Genomic DNA, 22,506 nt, shown 5'->3' with positions numbered 1-22,506 from the left:
TTGGATACAAATCCTATCCTCTCCCTCTGCCGTGGAGTTCCCATCAGAAAAAACCACTTTCAAGCGGATAACTAAAATTTAAGACACAAATTCAATTGTCAGACTAGAACATGAAATATGAATGTAGTATTACGTTGAGGTAAGGTCTGCATATATTTTGTCTATTCTTGATCCTATGACATGATTCACAAATTGGGACCCGTTCAAAGTTGTTTTAGATTGAAAATATGATGGCTTAGTAACTACAAAGTACATACAATCTTCGAGCGGTTAATATGCAGTAACACAGAACACTTTTTATTGGTAACCAAGAACAACTCGGCGTGTCCTTTGGACAGTCTATTAAGTCCAAACTCGAACCGAATTAGGCATGCACAAAGCTACAAACCCGTCTGACAGATTTGTTGAGTCGATACCCAACGCAAATAACTTGGAAATAGCTGCGCCAATTTAGAATCGAACTCTCGACCTCGGACGAGATTCTTTACGCTCTAAGTCCGGAGAGATAACCCACTTATATGCTAAACACCACACACAGCTAATCTCAATTATCCAGCCACACTAATACTATGTGCTTGAGCAATTAAAACAGCGTGCCCCACAGAGATTACAGGTATCAAAATTTCATGATCTATAGGGTTGCAGAATATCTTGAAGTCCAATACTTTTCGATTTCTTCGGCTGTCCTTCCAGGAATCCTCCCAGCAATCAGAGACCACCTGAAGCATCAGCATCACGTAATTTCGCAAGTCAAAAGGGATCAGAAGAAATAGAGAGTAGAAGAAACCCAATGGAAGATGAGAGGCTAGCAACCCACCTTTCACCAACCAAATTGAACATTCTAATAACAAGGGTCTCCTCATCCTCTGAGAACTCAAGTCTAGAGTCTTCAGTGGATTCCTCTGTAATCAATGAACAGAGTCCCATTAGTTCTACTTTATTCAGGCAGAAACTGAAAATGGTGGAGGGAAACAAGAGAGTACCTGACTTGGAATCCATAGAGGAATCTTCAGAAGAGCTATCCAAGTCCGCCATTAGTAATATGTAGATACAATATTGGCGGTGTGTGAAGTTGAAGGGACTTGATAACTAGTAGCAGTATATATATGGAGGAAGAAAAGATACTGAGGAAAGTTGAAAGAACTAGTGGGGACTGAGACAAAGAAAGTAGGAAGAAGAATGGTAGTTGGTTTAGTCCAACTTTGATAGTTAGTTGGAACACTCGATAACTGCCGGGTTGGTACTTGGAGCCTGGGGAGTGGCGGTGTATGAATTTTCCAAAGGTGGGGAACCTTTGTAGGCCCAAATGTTTGCCAAATAAGAAAATTGAACGTGAAAATACCATGATCTTTGTATGATATTGTCGTTTCACGAGTCAGTAGTCCTACCGATCTCAGTTTTTTTTTTCCCAGTTATCTCAAATGCTGAGATAGATGCACATGATATCATATGACATGTGAGACCCACGATTTCACATGAAACATGTGGGACTCACGAATCATGTGCGTACATCTTAAAAAAACAGAATTGACAATGTCATAGCATACAGATCACTTTCATCTTTAAGAAAAAAAACCAAGAGAGTTGCACAGAACCAAGAAGCTACGTCACTGAAGCAAATGACCAAATTCTAGGAACACATTCACATAGAGAAAGCAACAATGTATTATCCGGGACAATGGTGTAGGAATAACCCATAATCCTTCAACATATGCGAGCAACCGGTAGAAATGCATACAACTGTTTTGAAGTACATGCAACAGCAACATTAGACAGTAAGGCAATAGGCCACTGTATGGTAAAGCAAAGCTCTACTTATATATGCTATTTCGTAGAGTACTATAATAGCAAATGGTCTCCTGCTATTTAGAAACCATGAATCTTGATATCTTCCTTCTTCACAATACCAGCCTACAAATAGATAAAGCTTAGATATACTACCAGTGTAAAACAAAAATCTGTAAGTGTATTAACTATTAAGTCGCAGTTAACGTATCGTTACCTGCACCAGGAAGGTGGAAACATTCTTCCTTTGATCACCCTGAAGCTGTATGACCTGTATGCAACGACAAAAAAAATGGAGTTCAGGCACCATTGTATCTTGAGGAAAGATAATAAAAAATATACGAGGAACAATACTGTTAAAAGACCAATGAACAAGTTATTTTTATGAACACGTTTTTGTTTTATTATTGGGGAACAATAGAATGCAATAAACAATATGCTGTGCATTTACATGCTGTTTACATTCAATGACGCGAACTACCAAATAAGCCAAAAAGTTCAAGGGGTGAGGAGGACCTGGCCTAGCTCTGGATCCTGGACAACAGTGCCATTGCAACAGAACTCTTTCTTAAGATCCTTAAGAATCTTGTTGTAGCTGTATTCCTTCTTTAAACCTTGGACAGTAGTCAGGCTTTTCCTCCCATTACGTTGCTGCACACGCACATGGACATAATCTTTTGACCCAGCACCTGAGTCCTCAGCATTTGCCTCAGCAAAAGGATCTACACCACCATGCAAGGAACCAAAAATGCACTACATCAACTTGGAACATTAACATTTCTATCTTCCAAATTCATCAAGCTAATAAAAAAAGGTATTAGGGCCAGAGGAAATGAAGCATACCAAAAGCAGTTGGAATCTGCCCGTCGAGTTCAGACATGAAACTTGACTGTAGATTGTAGAATATAAAGTAACCAGCTATCAAATTCTCTGTCCTTTATTCAACTGATTAGTACTGTAACAAGGAAGAAATATCCAGTCAATTTACGATTCTAAAAGCAAAAGGAACCAGTGTTAACTTGATACAAGTATGGACATGTTTGAGACTGGTTTTCAAGTAATTCAACAGGTCACATAAATCAAAACAGAAGACAATACGACCCAGCAACCAAAAAATACTATTGCTTCCACAGTATTTAAAGAAGAACATTCATTTAATAAATATAAGGAAACTGCTGGTCTTTCAGCAAAGCAATTAGTAACACGAAAGCACACCATACCTACCAGCATGCATGGTTTATTTCTCTATTTATCATAAATTTATTAGATGATGCATACATGGGCACAGGGGAGAATGGGGCTTGAACAACTAGCCTCTATAAGGATAATGTAGATGGCCACTGCCATAATAGTATATGTTCTCCAGGTCTCATTTAGATTGATCAAAATGTATTCATTATGCATGCTACATTTATAGTACAAGCTCCATTCTTATCAAGAACCCATCAGTTTTTTGCCATTACCTTACTACCTGAATTATTCCCAATGCTCAAAATTCGTTTCATTGCATCGCCATGAGCGCCAACTCAAAGCCCAATGAAAACTAAAACTTTGTCCGATGTTTTTAATATACTTTATCCTAACCATGATCCCCTTCCTTCTATAATTTGTGTACAACTTGTCACGATATCAAGGTGTCTTATGCACGTTCCCCTGAATGATAAGTATTCTTGATAAAGTTTTCGAAAGAAAACAAATCACAATGGAAGTTGAATAAAAGCTTCTTTCTAGATTCCCTTTAGACTCGAGAATTTGATAAAAAAAATCTTCCAAAGCACTGTTAGAAGCCACTTTGTTTTTGACTTTTCTTTTCCAAAATGATAAGGGGGCAGAAGTACAAGCACACAGTTACTATTTTTGATGATACAAGTCTCATAATCTGAAGAAAAAAAAAAGAGGAAAAAAGAGAAAGGGGAGTAGCCTGATCATAGAAAAGAAAATACAAGAAGATTTTATCATTAAACCAAGGGCAATTGTAGCATTCAACCAGTAAAACCCTTCTGCACAATTTCATTCTCTGCTAGGCGAAACTTAAAGAGAACATTACCAGGAAATGAAATCATACCTAATCAGAAATAACCCACCTAATAATGATAACGAACGAAGATACCAAATCAAATCACAGAGATATTAAGATACCAGCTCACACTAGAAAAATCCCCAAAAAAAACCCTAATAAAGAAACCCGTATGTGTATATATAAATATATTAAACGCATGAGCAATTGAACAATCATAGGAAGAATATAACAGCAAGATCAATTTACCTGATACGAAAAAGATAACGAGAAGCAAGAAGGAGGGTCGGGTTACGATGCTGATATACAGAGTTATAGACAGACTTCTTCTCTTTACATATAACACGCGTTTGTTCAGTACCGTACGTCTATGTAGGTTGGGTTCTTGTTTTAGGCTTTGCTTGACGGACGGCTGTGATCTTTTTTGGAGTATGCTATAATGGGAGAAAGCTGCGTCAGATAGATCACGTGAGTAATAGGCACAGTGCGTAATTTGCACGCTCGACTTGTATGGGTTCTCGGGGGCACTAGACCTGTATTAGTTCAATTTCAACCTTAAATAATTTTAAATAAATCATCAAAAATAATACATATAATAAAGTATTTGAGGGTATACATTACAATGATGTATTTTTTAAGAGGAAAAAAAAAAAAAACTAGATTCATATTTATATCAATTTTTTTTAGGTATTTTCAAAAAATTATTTGGTGGTTGAAATAGAATCAATGCAGGAGGCTCTGCGCCAGACGATCTAAGATGGAAAATAGCCAAAATGTACGAACATAATATGTATCAACTTTCTCTACTTATTTGGTAGTTCACATCATTTTGGCAAGGATTATGGGAATTTTATGGTTTGGCTTATCTAGCTCATGTACATTATATTTTAATGCTTAGATATTTATATCTGTGGACTACATGCAATTACATTTTCTGACTTGTGTTGTGGCTGATATTCTAACATCCATGGCAAAGGTATGAATCTTGTTAATTTATTTCATACTCATGTAAGTATCATTTCTATTAATGTGTACTACCATGTCTTAGATTTTTCCTATAAAAGGGGAGATGAACTTTAAACTGTCTTTGATGATTCCACGTCCCTGCAAATGAGAAATCAAGAAGTTTGTTTGGTTTGTTAGATATTAAATTTCGACTCTCTTTTTCTGGGTGGTTGTACTTTTTGTTCTTGTGCAGGTGTTTGATTTCAGATTTGGGGCTATCAGTAGTAATTAGAATGGTGCATCGACAGGTTAGTGGTTTTGTTTGAGACAAAACTTCCTACAAGAAGTTGAAAAGGACCAACACTCATATCTGGTTGCGTTAATGTGGGTGTCTGCAAATGATGACGACCCTCCAATTAAAGAAAACAAATCATTGCGATTCGCTCTAACCTTATCAAGAGATTCATATTTCATATACCTTGCAGGTTGCTATCATTACTGCATGGTTTGAAGCTACTGTGATGGCCGTGAGGCCCGTGACCACCGTCGTGGATTTAGCTGACCCATTGAGCTGTATCATACTGGGCCAGCTAATAATCTTTGAAGGGCAATATTTACTTTCAGTGGGCTTACATGTCGCATAGCCGTGGCCCGATGGGTCTTGACTCTTAACTCTTGAGTCCGTGACCATCACGTGGTTTTTAAATAAGACACGACAAAACTATCGTAATGGGCCGAATGTTGGTTTAAGATGGGTTTTCGTTTTTAGTTCTGGCCACTCGGCCCAGCTCTTGAGACTTGGGCTTGGGAGACCTGTGTGGGAGCCCTAATTCAAATTCAGGGTGGTGGATGTGGGTTGGGGGCGGTCATCTCGGGAACATAGTAAGGCATCAACAAGTTATCTAGAGTGAGATGAAATAGGCAGAGAGGTGATAGAGGAAGCTATGCATAAATGTTTTCTCATGAGCAAATGGTGTTCCAGAATAAATTTAGTGAAAGTTGTAGTTACATACTTGAATAGAGATCCATTATTAATATCTTCTATCAGCCAGGCTGTAAAAACATTGAGGTTAAATTCTAAATTCTTTCACGTGCTAATAAATGGAAACCCTGTTATTCAATGGGAGTTGGTTTTACTTTCTGTTAGTTACATATATGATTGACGATCTTGGTTTATGATCTGTTACTTGCAGTGTGGGGTGCTTGCAACGGTGCAACCATGCGTTCCATCTCCATTGCATCTTGAAATGGATGAATTCACAGACCTCTCAAGCACATTGCCCCATGTGTCGCATGGAATGGCAGTTCGAAGAATTAACAAGTCAACTGAATAAGCTGATTATCTCCCCAAAATTTTGGAGGGAATGGCGGATACATCTTTTTATCTCGTGCAATTTTGTTCTTAGACTTGGTATTTTGCCTCGGTTGTGATTTTTTGCTTTCTCTAATGGTTATGTGTTTATCATTAAACTCCAATGGAATGCAAATGACACAGCTGTTCTCATGATCTGGGGCAGCTCTTTTGCCCGTAAACCACGCTCATGGATCTCCCTTGGGTCCTTTAACCAAACGACCTCGTTTATGAATACCGCAAGTAAACAATGTCCCAATCCGGATTTTTTGGCCTAGTATTGTTGTAACGACGTCATGAAAGACTTGAAAAAAATTAGGAATAAATTTAAATATATAATTTCATATTTCAATAGTACAGTGTACTCGATGTTGGAGGATTGAATAACGGCGGATGCAATGCATGCCTGGTATCAAAAATACTATTAAATGTTTCAAATTTCAAAATAACCTCATTTATTTTTAATAAAATCCTAATAATTTTTTTAAAAAAATTTATTTAGTAGTTCTTTTGTACATATAGTTGGAGTTTAAGAGATTTGATCTTTTGGACTTGGAAATTAGATTTCAAGATCCTCATATTAATATGTGGATTTTTTATTATTTTTTGTTGGCGTGTCAATAAATAGTCCTAAAACAATTCGGGGGCAGTCCCCGCTAATCTCTACCCTATTTCCTATAAATTCCTAACACCATCATTAACTAAGCCCATCCTTAAACAATTTTTTAGATCTACCCCTAAGCTTGAAGGTTTATTGGGTCATTTTACCCCCTTTCTGCTACTGTACGAATGCGTTCCGTTACAGTACTGTAAGGAGAATACCGAATATGCCCTTACCACATTACTATTTGTATATGGTGCTCTCTCTTCTGCATTCCCACTCTTGCCGCTTTAAATGGCAAAAATTCTCCATCGGTCAAGCTTCACCATGGTGGTGAGAAGCGGATGCTTCCCTTACGGCTCGCCTTCCCACTGAGGTATTAATTTCTTCAACTCATCTAGTATCAAATGTGTAGCACTTATGGGTGACTGAAGTTGGTCGTTGATAGAGTTGACATCAAGCATGCACGGAGGCTGATGAAATATACATGGAGCGGGATGTAAAAAAAATTATACATGGAGCGGGATGTACTCTAATGTAAATTCCTCTAGGTCAAGCCTAGAAAAAAAAATTAGTTTGAATATCTATGATGGCTATCAATTGCAAAATTATATATCATATGGTGTTGATGTTTGTTAATTTCAAATTAATGGAAAAAGCTCTTCGTCTCCGGTCAAGCTCTCCCTCGGGTCATTGCAAAACTCGTCGGAAAAGGTATCTCTCGGGCCAAGGTCGATTAAATCATCTAAAAGAAACCACGAGGTGAGAGAGAAATGTGTGAGAGAAAGCTGTTGAAAAACAGAGACGTTCATTCCCTAGTACAAATCAACATTCGTATAAACAAAAGTTGTCAGACATGAACCCTAAACCATATAGCAATTAACAAAAACAAATTGAGAGAAATACTTAAATCTGGTTATCTCAAAATTCAGTTTCAAACAGCAGATAGAAGCAAACCAAGAGTAATCAAGAAGAGGGAAAACCTTGTATCAATTTTTTCAAATAGAGTTAAATAACCTTAAAAATCAAATGTAATACCATAAATGATAAAAACAAAAAGCAAAAGAAAACAATGATCAAGAGGACAAACAGGAAGAGAAACCTAAATCAATGTAGCTGCTGAGAAATCACTGAGATGTGGTGGTGGCGTCGTTGTTGTGTCATTGAATCCTGACGTTGGTGGTTCACTCGATCGACTAGAACGGTAGGTGCGGTTCCAGAGAAGATGTTGAGAAGACGGCGGAGGCCTTGAAATTCTTTTCACGGCTGAAAAAACCCTTGCTGCCATTCTCTTTTTTTCTCGAATCTCTTTTCCTCCACCAACTAGATATGATGTAGGGATGACCGGATGAGAATGGTATGTTTGTTTGCAATACTTTTCTTTTTTATTCGAAAATTGTTTATTTACCGGGTGATGGGTGGGCCGGATGTTGGAGGCTTGAACAGTGGCGGATGCAATGCATGCCTAGTATCAAAATATTATCAAATATACTACTAAATGTTTCAAATTTCAAAATAAGCCCATTTATTTTTAATAAAATTCTAATATTTAAAAAAAAAAATTATTTAGTAGTTCTTTTGTACATATAATTGGAGTTTAAGAGATTTGATCTCTTGGACTTGGAAATTAGATTGCAAGATCCTCATATTAATATGTGGATATTTTATTATTTTTTTGTTGATGTGTCAATAAATAGTCCTAAAAAAAATTTGGGAGCGTTTCCCCCGAACCCCCGCTAATCTCTAGCCTACTTCTTATAAATTCCTAACACCACCACTAACTAAGCTCACCCTTAAACAATTTTCTAGATCCGCCCCTGGGCTTGAAGGTTTATTGGGTCATTTTACCCCCTTCTTGCTACTGTACGAATGCGTTTCATTACAGTACTGTAAGGAGAATACCGAATATGCCCCTACCACATTACTATTGGTATATGGTGCTCTCTCCTACATTCCCACTCTTGCCGCTTTAATGGCAAAAACTCTCTGTCGGTCAAGCTTCACCATGGTGGTAAGAAGCGGATGCTTCCCTTACGACTCGAAGAAGCCCTCCTTCCCACTAAGGTATTAATTTCTTCAACTCATCTAGTATCAAATGTGTAGCACTTATGGGTGACTAAAGTTGGTCGCTGACAGAGTTGACATCTAGCATGCACGAAGGCTGATGAAATATATATGGAGCGGGATGTAAAAAAAATTATACATGGAGCGGGATGTACTCTAATGTAAATTCCTCTAGGTCAAGCCTAGAAAAAAAATTGGTTTGAATATCTACGATCACCATCAATTGCAAAATTATATATCATATGTTGTTCATGTTTGTTAATTTCAAATTAATGGAAAAAGCTCTTCGTCTCCGGTCAAGCTCACCCTCGGGTCATCGCAAAACCCGTCGAAAAAGCTCTCCCTCGTGCCAAGGTCGATCAGCTGTTGAAAAACAGAGACGTTCATTCCCTAATACAAATCAACATTTGTATAAACAAAAGTTGAACCCCAAACAATATGGCAATTAACAAAAACAAAATTGAGAGAAACACTTAAATTTGGTTATCCCAAAATTCAGTTTCAAACAGCAGATAGAAGCAAACCCGGAGTAATCAAGAAGAGGGAAAGCCTTGTATCAATTCTTTCAAATAGAGTTAGATAACCTTGAAAATAAAATGTAATACCATAAATGCTAAAAAAAAGCAAAAGAAAACAATGACCAAGAGGACAAATAGGAAGAGAAACCTAAATCAACGTAGTTGCTGAGAAATCACTGAGATGTGGTGGTGGCGTCGTTGCTGTGTCTATTGAGATGTGATGGTGACATTTAGCATGCACAGAGGCTAATGAAATATATATGGAGCGAGATTACAAAAAATTATACATAGAGCGGAACGTACTCTAATATAAATTCCTCTAGGTCAAGCCTAGAAAAAAGGAAAAAAATTAGTTTGAATATCTATGATCACCATCAATTACAAAATTATATACCATATGGTGTTCATGTTAGTTAATTTCATATTTGTAGGCATGGACAGTATCGAGTCTCATTTACTTGGGCATTCCATCTCACGTTTGTTATCGTATTATCATGATCCGACCTCAGGCTCCGTCTGTTGTTGTACCAACTTTGCTTCAGCCAAAGTTTGAGACAATCGGACTTTTGAACTCCGTGGTGTTTCTACTACAAAAGAGGCATCGAACAATATAATTTTACGTGGCGTCATTGGCGGAGGACTGGTCTACAAGTATAAAAGCTTAAAAGCTTATATATGGAACCAAGTCTCTAACACTCTGTTTGCAAGATGGCTCCATGATGCCCTTGTCACTCTTCCGGTCCATGATGACCTTTACCACCGAGGTATATGCACTTGTAACAGCAAAATTGCCTTAGTTAGTTTCATAAATACACACCCCCATACATATCAACAATATTGCCACTCTTTCGGTCCATGATGGGAGACCTTGCCACTCTTTTGGTCCATGGTATATGCACTGTAACAACAAAATTGCCTTAGTTAGTATCAGAAATCCACACCCCTATACATATCAACAATATTGTTCGCTTTGGGTTGTATGGTTTTCGTGGATACGTCAGGCCCGCACGACTTTATTTCTCCTTAAGTCAAAGCAAGTGACATAAGCTCAACTCACTTTAAGCCTAGTAAAAAGCTTTGTTGTATGTAGGAGGTGGGCTTTGGATTTATTAACCCATTGGTTGGGCGATGTGGGCTATTTTATCTCATAACAGTTAGTCTGCAGCAGAAAAAGAGAAAAGCCAATAAAATAGGTATGCTGTTTGTTTACTTGTTCAAAACACCAGTTAATCACAAATTTAATTTTGGTTAACTAATAATGCTAAGTAAAATAATCAATATTTGCTAATAATATTTTGGTTTGATGAGTTTCATGTAAAGGGCATGCTATTAACCAACTAGCAAGCATGCAGTAGACGTGAAAAACTCTCTATATTTCTCTTAAATGAAAGATTTTGATAAACAGTTATACAGACAGACAACCTGCAATGTGGGTGGTGGTGGAGATATTGACGGGAAATCTCTTCTACATTCAATTGGGAAATGATGCGACGGTGGCCGATCTCAGGCGAGAAATTGGAGCTCAGCGAAACCTTCCTCATGATCGTCTCATTCTGATTCCAGACAAGAATCGATGCCATTGCGATTACATGATTAGTAGAGATCATGAAGATGGAGCCTCCTTAGTTGATTGTGGAATTCATGATGGATCTCATATCTATCTCTTCTTCAATCCACCTGATGATGGATCCAATCATCAGTTTGTGTTCACTTGACCCGATTCTTTTTGGGTAGCCTGCCTCCCCTGTCTGAAAAGAACAGCCCTTTCGCATTTGATGAGATATATGTAAAACATAACCTAGGATCAAATAATGTCTTGGTATTTTGTTATCTTGGTCTGTAAATGTCATGTAGAAATTGAAGGAATCATTTGTTCTGAATGCTATATGCCTATGCTACGGTAGATCAATAGCATTCATAAGCTGATATAACTCTCCAGATTCTTACCATTGTCTAATTAGCTTTATTGTTTATGGACGATAATTATAGAGCTTGCGTTTATACTTTGTCAGTTTGATGTAAATGAGTGAGGACTTTCGTCGAACGCTTGGTGAACAGCTATTGAGTGGGGACTTTTGTCGAACAACTGGTGTGCATCGCAGTTATAAATTTATCTACTCATTCTTAATATAAGTGCATATATCTCACCAAACTCTAGTTTGCTAAATAGAATTCGAGCTTCATTTGAAAAGCAAAACTGGAAGATCACTGTATTTCATTTTGGTTTACTGGAACTTCTATAAATTTTTTACGCTGTGCAAGTCCAGAACTCATTCCTACTTGCATGAAGTCGTTAACAATAACAGTGCTGGTGTACTCTTCTTTGGCCTTTGCATGTTGAGTCTTTACTTGTTTTATGGGCCTATTATTTCTTTTAACAGTCTTGGGCTTAGCCTTTTGTTTATTCTCTTGTTTTAGCCCAGTGCCTAAACGGCACACTTTGGTTTGTGCTGCTGTCCTTTCTGTGTCCGTAGTCCCAATCTCAGCCATTTGTAAACTCACTTGAATTCTAATGACTAATATTGAATACAAGTTCTCTCTCTGCTGTTCTTCATTGTTCCCTCTAACCTCTTCTGTTCTTCAACCAATTTCTAATCTCCACAAAATCAACATTTTTAGTGTAAATTAGTTAATATCTTATGCTTCTTTACACTAAGTTGAGAACATGCATTGCTGTGTCTCTATCTTTTTTATAAACCAAGTTGGCCACTAATTGCAGGACAAACATGCTTGCTCTGACTCCAGAGCTAGCTAATTCAACTCTGGCATTAACCAAAACACGCACAGAAGCTCACCATGACCTGGTATTTGTTTAATTACTTACTTCTGCAGAAATAATATTCATGATAAATAATATATCTCAATCCTCACTTCTTAAATCCTGATATGTGTCGTACCACCGATCTTTCCAATATCTATATAAGATAATCAGATTGCATTGTCCGCTAACAACGCAGTTTGACCGCCAATAGCAGATGGCTTAATCAAAAATTAGCTAAATATGCTAAGATTCAGGCCAAGCTCAACCCATCCCAACCTAACATCCTAAATTTATTTATTTATTTTGTTTATTTTTAGAAAACATGCTCTTAGGCTGCTGTTTCCTGATTACGTGCAATCTTGGGAGTAATTGTTACCTAACGAACACAGGATTCAACATATTTTATCTCCCTGTTGCATTTTCTTAATTAATCAAAGCCAACTTCATTCATTTTTCCATTAATTATATCAATGCACGTATAAATCATAGTAGTGTTTGTTTTCAATTCGTAAGTAGAAAAGTTTAATTTGATCACTTTTATCTATTAACTTAAACAACAAAATTGTTTGTTTCATAAGCGAGTTTAGCAGAGGAAATTAAGTTGATATGTAAAATGTAAGTACGCGCGTAAATTGAAGATAAACAATGCATTTACAAACTTTGAGTTATGGAACACTAGTCGGAATCCCGCGCGATGCGCGGTTATGATTTTCTTTTTTCATTTTTATTTGTTAGTTTTTTGATGTTATTTTGTATATTTAATTTTTTTCTTCAAATTCATGATTCCTGATATTAGCTCATCGGAATTATTTTTTCATTTCCCGAAAATATTATATCTCTGAAATCATGTCGGTATTCCATAACTTAGTTCGATCTTGTATATTTTTTCTTATCACAATTCTGAAACATTGATATCCTCCTTTCTTTCTTATTAGGAGTGCAATACTGTGTATATAAAACCTTTCTTTCTTATTAGGAGTGCAATACTGTGTATATAAAACTTTTGTGCCAGAAAACGTTCGAAATGATACAATAAATTGGTGTAGAAAAAAATATAAATTAATGATATGAAATATTAGAAAAAAGAAAAGAAAGATAGAACCTAGGCATCACACCTAGAGTTTCTTGACATTAAGCATATTTGTATCATGAGTTCATACCAATGATTCTTGCTGGAAAATTCACTCGAAACATGAAGGTAAAATACTAAGAATACATTAAGCAAAACTCAGATACATGAAGAAAAAAATACTACATATGTGAGCTTTCATGAAAGCATAAAAAGACAACATTCTACCTAGAGAGAGTATGTCAAGTCGTAGATGAATACCCTATATCAGACTCGGATGCAGAGGATCTGTCACTAACAGAGCCTGCAATATACAAACACAAAAGTAGATTTCAGGAAAAAAGGAGATGGAAAGACCTCAATCTAAAATTCATGTTATTGCTCACATAAAAAGGTAAGATACACAAAACTCAATAAGAATTAGAAATGTAGCAATTATTACTTGACCCCCACCAGAGACATCGTAGTTTGAGTTCTCGTCTGCAATTATAAAAAGTAGTTTATAATATGTATGAATGGAAGTAATTGAAGTTATGTATGAGTATGATCCAATTAATCTTTGAACCAATGAGAGAGACTACGAAAGATAATTGTCACCAATAGGTCTCTTGTATTGAATCGCAATTACAAATGGGCATTCTTAAAACCAGAAACAACAACAATAAGAATCTAGAAATCTAAATACCAAATCATGAAAGCCCGTATACGCATTATAGTTCCAAATACATGTCAATGAGTATTAAATCAATACAGGGACAATGCAAAGCCGAAAACTGTAGTTGGATTCTCCTTTAGTGGGGCATGCCTTACTAACCTACAAAACTCCTAACAGGCTGTAAGAGATGGGCAGTGGCAAGAGCAAGATGCATCTATTTTAGTGCCTAGATATATCTATACCTATATATAAAGCAGAGGCTCTAACAACTGCTCTTATTTTTTTGACACCTGGCCTGCTAAAACTCTCTGTTTCTTCTTATGTGGACCGTCTACAATTCCATTATTTCTTTTTCAGACGCTCTCACAATTTCTCCATAAAAAAATTACAAAAAAAAAAAAAACGTAAAGGTTCAGGTCGAACGTTTCGTATTTCTCTCCCCTCTCAATTCAACGATTCCTCTTCTACCTGCCGCCGTCAAAGGAATGAAACTATCATTGTCTCACACCGATTTCAAAACCGCACTGATTTTGCAAGGTAGAAGGGAATCTCGGGGGATTGTCCGAGAAGAAAGAAGCAGACGATTTTGAGGCATTGTATTGGGCATATGGAAATCTTAAGCCCCCCAATTAACACTGATTTCCTGATCCTTTTATAGGAGGTTGGTTTATATCCCTTTTCCCTCTGTTTTAATTTTCCCTGCAATTTTATCCGTCTCTATTTGCACAATAACTCAAAGATTTTCATGTCTTGCAGAAATCTAAGGTTTCATGCTTTAGGAAAGAGGATTCCTTGGAAGCCCATGAGTCTGATAACATTGAACGTTTTCCATGTGAAGAATTGGTCAAGCATCAAGTTGGTAAGTCCAGCAAAGTTAAAGTATATTGGAAATTTAGTCTCCGAGAGGTAATGTTATCCACCTTTGCATCTCCGTAATGACTACTGTGATCCCATGTTTTGACCTTATAAATGTTGAGTTTCGGAATTCCTTTTTGAATACTAATGTTCTGGTGCTTTTTGTTAACTTTCCATTTAATCAAATTATACTCTTCGGCCCTTTCGCCCAGCAGCGTGTTTCCAACGAATACTATGGCAAGTTCATGTATATTGTTCTTTTTTCAAATGCATGTATTGGCCGATTGAGGTCCTTCCTGATATGTTTTCTTATTCCTTCAAGCATAGATTGATGGGTACAGGTGGATTAGACAAATTGTTGAAGCTGACGGTCGCGAAGTAATGGACTTGCCGTTGGCCACTGCAGTTCAATTTTAGTGTTTGAACTTGATTTTCTTTAATTTTACTGATGGATAGTCCCAATGTTAGCTTTTTGGAGGGGAACTGACTCTCAGGAAAAAAAAGAGGATATTGCTCATGATACTAAACAAGCAGGCAGATGTGGAAAATCATAATTTGATCGAGCATCATAATGATTTACCCGATGAAGAGGTTAGTGATATTTGATTGACTACTACTTTTTTTCAGTCACTACTTGGGGCTTATTGCGTCAAAACCTATTCATATTGGTCCAAATGGGTCCCAAACTTTAATTCAACATCAACCCAAGATTTGTGTGTTATGTAGATTAACTTAGAACATGTTATTTGCAACTTCCTTTTAATGCATGTGGTCATCTTAGTGTGATTCTTTTACTTGAAATCAATTTATAGCGTGCTTTTGGATTTTATATTTAAGATAAATTTGGTGCTAGAGTCGTCAGAACTTACAAATGTTCTAAAACAATTTCTATATATTGTAATTTCAAGCCATTTTCTTAGGATTTCACTGTAGTATAGGTTGTACAAAAATATTGGGTACCCACAAAAGAGGTTGGATGATGAATTAAATTATGTATGTGGAGTATGTGCATGTGGTAACAGGTAACTGTAATTTGGTACCATTTTAAGTTGGTGAATGGTGTTAACGTGACCAGTATCACATGAAGGGTTAATAAAAAGAGAGGTTTTGAGCAGCTATTCATTTCTATTTTTATTTCAGACAGGGAACAATTACCCAAGGAGAAAAATGGATGGAAAAGTAGATATCGAGGATGATTGACGGGGAACAAGTATCATGGCAGTAACGGAGAAGTTATTTTGACAAACTAATCTTATCATTTAATTTTTTATTCCTTCTCTGTTGTAAATTGTAATGTTTTTTCTGCTTTTTGGCAAATCATGGAACCACCACATTCTAGCTACACAAACTGCTTTGAGTTTTAAGAGGCTAACCAAAATACAAAACTTCCTCTGCTGGTATTATTGTCAATCTACTTACGTTGTTATCTAATTATATTTTTATATTCATGTTTTTGATATCTCATATGTGTGATGATTTGTTATGTATATATCTAGGTTTTGGTGCAATAGATTTATGCATATTCTGTCTATCAATAAATGGTTGTTCTATATTTATCAACATATTAGCGCTAATTTTTCATTCAATGAGAAATTTTCCATGCCAGAACCTTGCTTTTCAATAATGCTCTTATATTTTGTTTGGAATTTGTTAATGTCATTCTCATTGGTTGGCCAATATGGATTTGCAATTGTGATTTTCTAATTTTTGTTATTGCTTGGCTTAATAACAGATGCCAGAAAAGTAAGTGGACAATTATATTGTTGTGACTGTTCGTGCTACCATCACATGAATTCAAAAAATAAATGCGGATGGTTTTACTTTACAGGCGAGGTTTGTAAGAAGAAGCTTATTCTTACTTTTTCGCTACAATTTATGCAACATGAACTCAGTTTTTCCTACTACCAGGTATTCCCATCGAGATTATAATAACTTTTCTCTGATATGCTTTAGTTTACTAGCGATGCCTAAGGAAAGACATGTTCCTGCAGTTTCAAGGTTGAGGTTCAGGTGTCCGACGATACGAGTAAAACTATTTTCACAATGTTTGATACAGAGTTGCAAAGGATTGTTGGTACCTTCATCTCAGCTGATAGCCCAAGCGGTGATTCAACGTCTGAGATTCCTCCTCAACTCAAGAATCTCAAAGGTCTTCGTACGTGTTTCAACTAAAAGAAACAGATTGATTATATACAGGAACAAAGAATATACAATATTAAATTTATTAGATACTGATCTTGACGTCATGGTTGGGGGTGCAAGTGCATTCTAAATCAAATTAGAAGAACCATAAAAGAAAACCAATGAGGTATTACTATTATATAAGAAAAACAAAGTATGTATAAAAATTATTTTAGATTCTTAAGTTGTAGATGTTTTGATATATGTTACTACTGAATATAAAAACTCTTTTGAAATTCCACAGAGTTGGAGAAAGACGATCACTCGCAAATGAATTTGTGCGGAAAATGTTAGACATGTTTTTGCGAATTTCTGAGGAAAATGTTAAAAGACAAATGTTAAAGAAAAGATCGGGAGAGGTGACATGTTCTTGCATCTAGAGTTACATTTATCTTGATGCATATAAAATGCTTGACTGTGTGGATTGCCTTGCCTCAATAATAGTAAACATTTTTTTCCTGATCATTAGGACGGTACTGTTGATGGGGAGATTGCAAGTAAGAGGGATTCGAAAAATGACGATGATGTTGTGGAAGATAACACCTAAAAATCTAACAAATAAAACTCAACAAAACAAAAAAAAAGAGCATACCTGCGCATCGCGCGGGATTTCGACTAGTAATTAGCATAAAGACTGAGTTTCTTGATTGCTTGAAGGGGGCTCGATTAAAATTGACCAGGCATGTATTCACCAAGCAAAGATTAAGCATGTCCGTGTAAACTTTAGATTTGCAAGAGCAATCAAGTTTATATGGAATTAAAATATTGGGTCTACAACAATCTCGATAGTATTCTCATTTCTCAAATGTGAATGCGAGCGATATATATATTTTAATTGTAAATCCCATATACATCCAAAGCAGAAAATCATCAAACAACCAATATATTCCAGAGAATCAAACTATCTACCTTATTGCAATGCTAATTAATATTATGCCAGATAAACAAAGCACAACTAAGAAAAATAGAGCAACAATTTGTAGAAAATTTTTGTCTATGCAATCATAACTAAGAAATTAGAAATACTATTTGAAGAGGTAGGGAGACTTAGAAATTAGAAATCACACCTTGCAAAATCCCCAATGAGAGGTGGAAGAAATCAGATAACAAACCCTGCAAATTCCCCCTAAGTTTCCCTAAAACCTTGCAAATTCAGTGGGCTATTGAAATATGTGGAGAAGTCTATAGAGAAATATGGATTTAGAAATCAAACCATGAAAATTCACATTGAGAGGTGAGAGAAATTAGAGATCAAACCTTGCAAATTCCCCCTGAGCTTCACTTAGACCTTACAAATTCAGTTGGCTATCGAAATCCTGAAATTCTAAAATAAAATCTGGACAACTATGGCTTCTCATAATTGGTCAAGCATAGAGTTCACCACGAAAAACCAACTTAGTGATTAAAAAAAAACCCAAAGTTTCTTGAATAGTTACCATATACTTTGCTCTTCTTCAGTCCTCGAAGTAACTTCTTATTGTAAGCCATTTCTGCATTTTATCCAAACATGTTCTTCAAGAAAAGGGGAGGCCATGAAAAAGCCACATGAAAAAAAGTAATGAAGTCCAGACATCAAACCTTTTGCATCCAGAGGAAAAACCTCGAAGTGTGAGTAAATGACGGTGATGCAAGCTCGCTAATACTTTCAGCTCCCTATTAAAAGCATTTTCATCTCCAGAAAAAGCATTAACTCCTTCACCAAAGCAATTCCCCCATCTTGAAATGTGGCATTGTAAGCAGCACCTTGAGAATTGCTATAGATTATCCTGTGAAAGCCATCAGTTGCCGTCTTTATATCCTAGTATGAAAAGCACCTTAGAAAATGATATCTGCCCTGAAATAACAACATATAGCAAGTATGAAAGGTAGTCTTTCACAATTAAATGTTCAACATAAGAGCCTTATTAGACCAAAATACATTGCCCAGGTTGCAGAAATAGCAAGCTATATAACTTGCTGTATAGGCATGATCATACAATACATTAGATGATGAAGAGCAATTGTAAGATGTGATTTCATAACCTTCTGAAAATAGTTGGAGCAATTCAAAAAAACTGGTTAGATGTTGTTCTCACTTGGAGCAATTCAATTACATGATATGACTATTGACAGAGAGTGAGTGGCTGGAAGATTATTGAAATGAAGACTGCCAGCAACATTACCACGAGCACCAATTCTTCTATCATAATGTGATCATCTCACCATCAATTGTCGTCTCTCCATTAGTTACTAAACAGGGAAAATAATTCTATTGAACAGGATTTGAGACCACATGAGAAATAGTCTACGAACGACTATGAATAATTATCATTAAATCAAACAAATGGTTTCCTTTATAAACTTGAGTGTGTTCCTATATCAATTTGTGAGTGTTCACTATTTAACAACAAAATATAAAAATCTATAACCCCAATCCCCAAAAGAATGAAAGAATTTGAGAGTAATTGGAGAAACCTACCAAAAAAGAATCATCGGATTCCAAAACATTCAAAGATAGTTCATTGCAGAAAGCCCTTGATTTATCCACACCATGGATGGAAAGCAGAGATATGCCTACTCAAATCTGAGGTCAAAATAGGGGGAAATAAAACAAAGAGAACAACGATTAAACAGAAGAGAAGGGCGACTCTGCTGAGTGTTGATTCGCCTTGTAGCTCCTGCGAAGGGAAAAAATCAAACGCTCAAGAAAAAAGAACAATCATACCCAACATAAAACATTTAGTCAAGATAGCACGGCTCGGGAAAAATTGTCTTGTCGCTTTCTTCAACGGGAAGTCCGCATGAGAGTATAAGACACCAATTGTCCGTGGGTCTTCAACTGTTACGCGAACCTACAGAGAATAAAAGGCGTATGGAGTTAAATCTGGTACACGAACCAACCGAGAAGAAGATACTCAGATGTAGGGAAGTAGGAGAACGGGAACAACAGGCCGACAATCGGTGGAACACAAAACGGTATTATTTACGTTATTTTTACGTACCGAGCTTTTACGTTATTTTGTTTATGTTTTTTATTGCCGCAGGTCATGCTTTCTTAGGCAAAAACTGGGAGTGATTGAGAGTGATTGAAATAGGGATAAAGAAGTGTGGAGAGTCCACGTGGGCATAAATTGAGAATCTTAGCAATCCAGATGTCGAAATAATAGCAAGGGTTGTAAGAGCCTCTGCTTTATATATAGGTATAGATACTACTTCATCATTCTTAATTCAAATTTTAGTAGCGGGAGCATATAAGCAAATGAAGTCAGCTCTTTAGTTATTGACCTTATCAAAATTGAAATAAAACAAATGCCAATACATGATTGATGCTAAACCACCACCAGCTAGTTAACGACATTTTCAAAGGCCGGCTTTGATATAAAACCAGACACATATCATTGCTTGCAACACACACTTCAATTGCAAGACATCATTTCTCAATAGAGATATACACAATGGCTGTCCAAAAAATCTTTTCACTTGCATTCCTCACTCAACTGGTCTTCCTTGCTCTGGCACTTGGCCTTACAGAAGCAAATTATGGTCTGAGACTTGGGTATTACAGGAAGACATGCCCCGACGCGGAGCTTATCGTCCACAGGACAACATATCAATTCATTTCTATGGTGCCAACGCTGGCCGCTCCGTTACTAAGGATGCATTTTCATGATTGTTTCGTAAGGGTAAGTAGTATATTCAAAACCTGCATTCAGGGAACTAAGTGAACATTTTTTGTTTTATTCTTACGAGTTATCTATTGAGTTGCAGGGATGTGATGGTTCCATCCTTCTAAACCCCACTAAAAGTACTCAAACAGAGAAACTGGCAATCCCAAACCTATCATTGAGAGGGTACCAAGTAATCGATGCTGCAAAATCTGCCCTTGAAAAGAAGTGTCCTGGTGTGGTTTCTTGTGCTGACATCCTAGCCCTAGTTACTCGAGACGCAGTGGCAATGATAAATGGACCATATTGGGATGTTCACACCGGCCGAAGAGATGGGCGAGTATCACTTGCTACAGAGGCCTTGTCAAATTTGCCAGCTCCTTTTGCCAACATTACCCAACTTAGACAAAGTTTTGCTTCAAAGGGTTTGAGCGCAAAAGACTTGGTTGTTCTATCAGGTAACTAGCAATGTTTTTTGCACTCATAATGTCAAGAACAAATCCGTATGGGCCTGTCACCCAGATCGGATAATATATTCAATGTGTTTGGGGGTTTCGAAATTTCAAACACTTCACTCTCAACAAATTATACCTTACTTTGCTGATTAGTACATTTTTCTGAATGTCAGGAGCGCACACAATAGGCATTGGTCATTGCTTTGGCTTCTTGAATAGGTTGTACAATTTCACCGGCAAAGTCGACAGTGACCCTTCAATGGATCCCAAGTATGTAGCTCAATTGAAGAAGAAATGCAAGCCTGAACTAGACTTGAAAACATTTGTTGAGATGGACCCAGGAAGTTTCAGGACATTTGATGATCACTACTACACTATTGTGGCCAAAAGAAGAGGCCTCTTCCAATCCGATGCAGCTCTTCTTGATGACTATGAGACAAGAGCGTATGTCAACAGTCATGTTAAGAAGCCCTACGTTTTAAGCTTTGGACAGGATTTTGCTGCTTCCATGGTTAAAATGGGCGCCATTGAAGTCCTCACTGGGAAGGCAGGAGAAATCAGGAAACAGTGCGGTTTTGTCAATTGATGGAAATGACTTTACAAAGAATTGTTGTAACAATTCTTTGTAAAGTTGCAGCCGAAGTGGCTTCTCAATATTGTTCATTTGTTTGTGTATTGAACTCCCAACATTTTTTTCCCATTATGTATTTCTTTTCTTTTTTTTTTCTTTATGTATTTTATTTTGTTGTTGGTTCAAACCAATGTTAAAGTAAAGCTCACATAGTGGATGCGTTTGACAGTGTGTTTACACTTATCAAACACATCGTTTTTTATTTGAATGAATTGTGTTCGAATAAAAAAATGATTTATCGATGCAACGCGGTTGACCACATTTTCGACATCAAAATACGAGATTTTTTTTCAATTTTTCCCTCAATCAATTTTATTATTCCATTTAAATTTTTACAAAAATAAATTTATCAAATATATTGATATCAATGAAAAATATTCAATTTTACTCTCACCTCACCACAATATTATTAGTGACGCGCCAAACACTTTTTGTCGCAGTAACTCAAATCATGTCACCACATTTTTGGAACTCATCTTCCATCACCGCACATCAAAACACAACACACTCTTAAACGGGCTCAGTAATGGCCGTGAGGCCCGTGACCACTGTCATGGATTTAACTAACCCATTGAGCTGTATCATACTGAGCCAGCTAATAATATTTGAAGGGCAATTTTTACTTTCAGTGGGCTTACATGTCGCCTCCGCCCATACCTAAAGTACTAATTCAACCCGGGGAGCTTTAGTCACACCTCGATTTTTACTAAATACACCACTTGTTAATGATAACCCATGAAAACTCTAAACTTTTATAACTACACCCAAACTACATAAATTTGAGACATATTACAAACACACCCCGTAATCAGATCTGACATTGTCGTCTATTGTGGTCATTCTCTAGTTTAAATTTGTCGGAAACTTGAAATTCCGGCTCATAGTTATCCCAGAGTCGATATTCAAGACCAAAATCTTCCAAAAATGCCTTGTTTAGGATCAAACTCAGGTCGTCAATTTTTGGCAGCGTCTTG

General features: G+C 36.6%; 4 protein-coding genes and 2 long non-coding RNA genes across 13 annotated transcripts; 2 read left to right on the top strand and 4 right to left on the bottom strand.

Moving 5' to 3' along the window:
* Window positions 1–250: 250 nt before the first annotated feature.
* Window positions 251–1,396, bottom strand: LOC119991317 (MYB-like transcription factor ETC1). The gene is made up of 3 exons (XM_038837660.1): window positions 984–1,396; window positions 818–902; window positions 251–719 (listed from the first exon to the last, which is right to left on the bottom strand). The coding sequence occupies exons 1-3, from the start codon at window positions 1,033–1,035 to the stop codon at window positions 632–634; spliced, it is 225 nt and encodes a 74-aa protein (XP_038693588.1). The 5' UTR covers window positions 1,036–1,396; the 3' UTR covers window positions 251–631.
* Window positions 1,397–1,620: 224 nt separating this feature from the next.
* LOC119991316 (protein translation factor SUI1 homolog) lies at window positions 1,621–4,208 on the bottom strand. Of its 2 annotated transcripts, XM_038837658.1 has the most exons (5): window positions 4,052–4,208; window positions 2,629–2,740; window positions 2,302–2,507; window positions 2,003–2,056; window positions 1,648–1,911 (listed from the first exon to the last, which is right to left on the bottom strand). In XM_038837658.1, the coding sequence occupies exons 2-5, from the start codon at window positions 2,663–2,665 to the stop codon at window positions 1,867–1,869; spliced, it is 342 nt and encodes a 113-aa protein (XP_038693586.1). In that variant the 5' UTR covers window positions 2,666–2,740; window positions 4,052–4,208; the 3' UTR covers window positions 1,648–1,866. The 2 variants fall into 2 exon arrangements, with proteins under 2 accessions (XP_038693587.1, XP_038693586.1); XM_038837659.1 differs by lacking the exon at window positions 4,052–4,208 and having other exon boundaries at window positions 1,621–1,911; window positions 2,629–2,689.
* Window positions 4,209–10,708: 6,500 nt separating this feature from the next.
* On the top strand, window positions 10,709–11,132 carry LOC119990633. The gene has a single exon (XM_038836643.1). It carries the CDS (start codon window positions 10,709–10,711, stop codon window positions 10,994–10,996), a length of 288 nt encoding a protein of 95 aa, XP_038692571.1. The 3' UTR covers window positions 10,997–11,132.
* A 2,068-nt stretch (window positions 11,133–13,200) lies between these two features.
* On the bottom strand, window positions 13,201–19,980 carry LOC119990961. Of its 6 annotated transcripts, none has more exons than XR_005466113.1 (4): window positions 19,261–19,972; window positions 18,381–18,568; window positions 17,870–18,292; window positions 13,201–13,591 (listed from the first exon to the last, which is right to left on the bottom strand). It is a non-coding gene; the product is annotated as an uncharacterized LOC119990961 (long non-coding RNA). The 6 variants fall into 6 exon arrangements; XR_005466116.1 differs by having other exon boundaries at window positions 13,201–13,415; XR_005466115.1 differs by lacking the exon at window positions 13,201–13,591 and having other exon boundaries at window positions 17,428–18,292; window positions 18,381–18,600; window positions 19,261–19,365; window positions 19,507–19,980.
* Window positions 16,362–17,386, bottom strand: LOC119990962. The gene is made up of 2 exons (XR_005466117.1): window positions 16,700–17,386; window positions 16,362–16,606 (listed from the first exon to the last, which is right to left on the bottom strand). It is a non-coding gene; the product is annotated as an uncharacterized LOC119990962 (long non-coding RNA).
* On the top strand, window positions 17,081–21,487 carry LOC119990960 (peroxidase 1-like). Of its 2 annotated transcripts, XM_038837110.1 has the most exons (4): window positions 17,081–17,100; window positions 20,383–20,464; window positions 20,550–20,904; window positions 21,075–21,487. In XM_038837110.1, exons 1-4 carry the CDS (start codon window positions 17,090–17,092, stop codon window positions 21,485–21,487), a joined length of 861 nt encoding a protein of 286 aa, XP_038693038.1. In that variant the 5' UTR covers window positions 17,081–17,089. The 2 variants fall into 2 exon arrangements, with proteins under 2 accessions (XP_038693038.1, XP_038693037.1); XM_038837109.1 differs by lacking the exon at window positions 17,081–17,100 and having other exon boundaries at window positions 20,237–20,464.
* Window positions 21,488–22,506: the final 1,019 nt, after the last annotated feature.

This window comes from Tripterygium wilfordii, chromosome 22 (genome assembly GCF_013401445.1).
Source record: "Tripterygium wilfordii isolate XIE 37 chromosome 22, ASM1340144v1, whole genome shotgun sequence".
Taxonomy (NCBI): domain Eukaryota; kingdom Viridiplantae; phylum Streptophyta; class Magnoliopsida; order Celastrales; family Celastraceae; genus Tripterygium; species Tripterygium wilfordii.
This window is presented reverse-complemented; position numbering and strand designations above follow the sequence as displayed.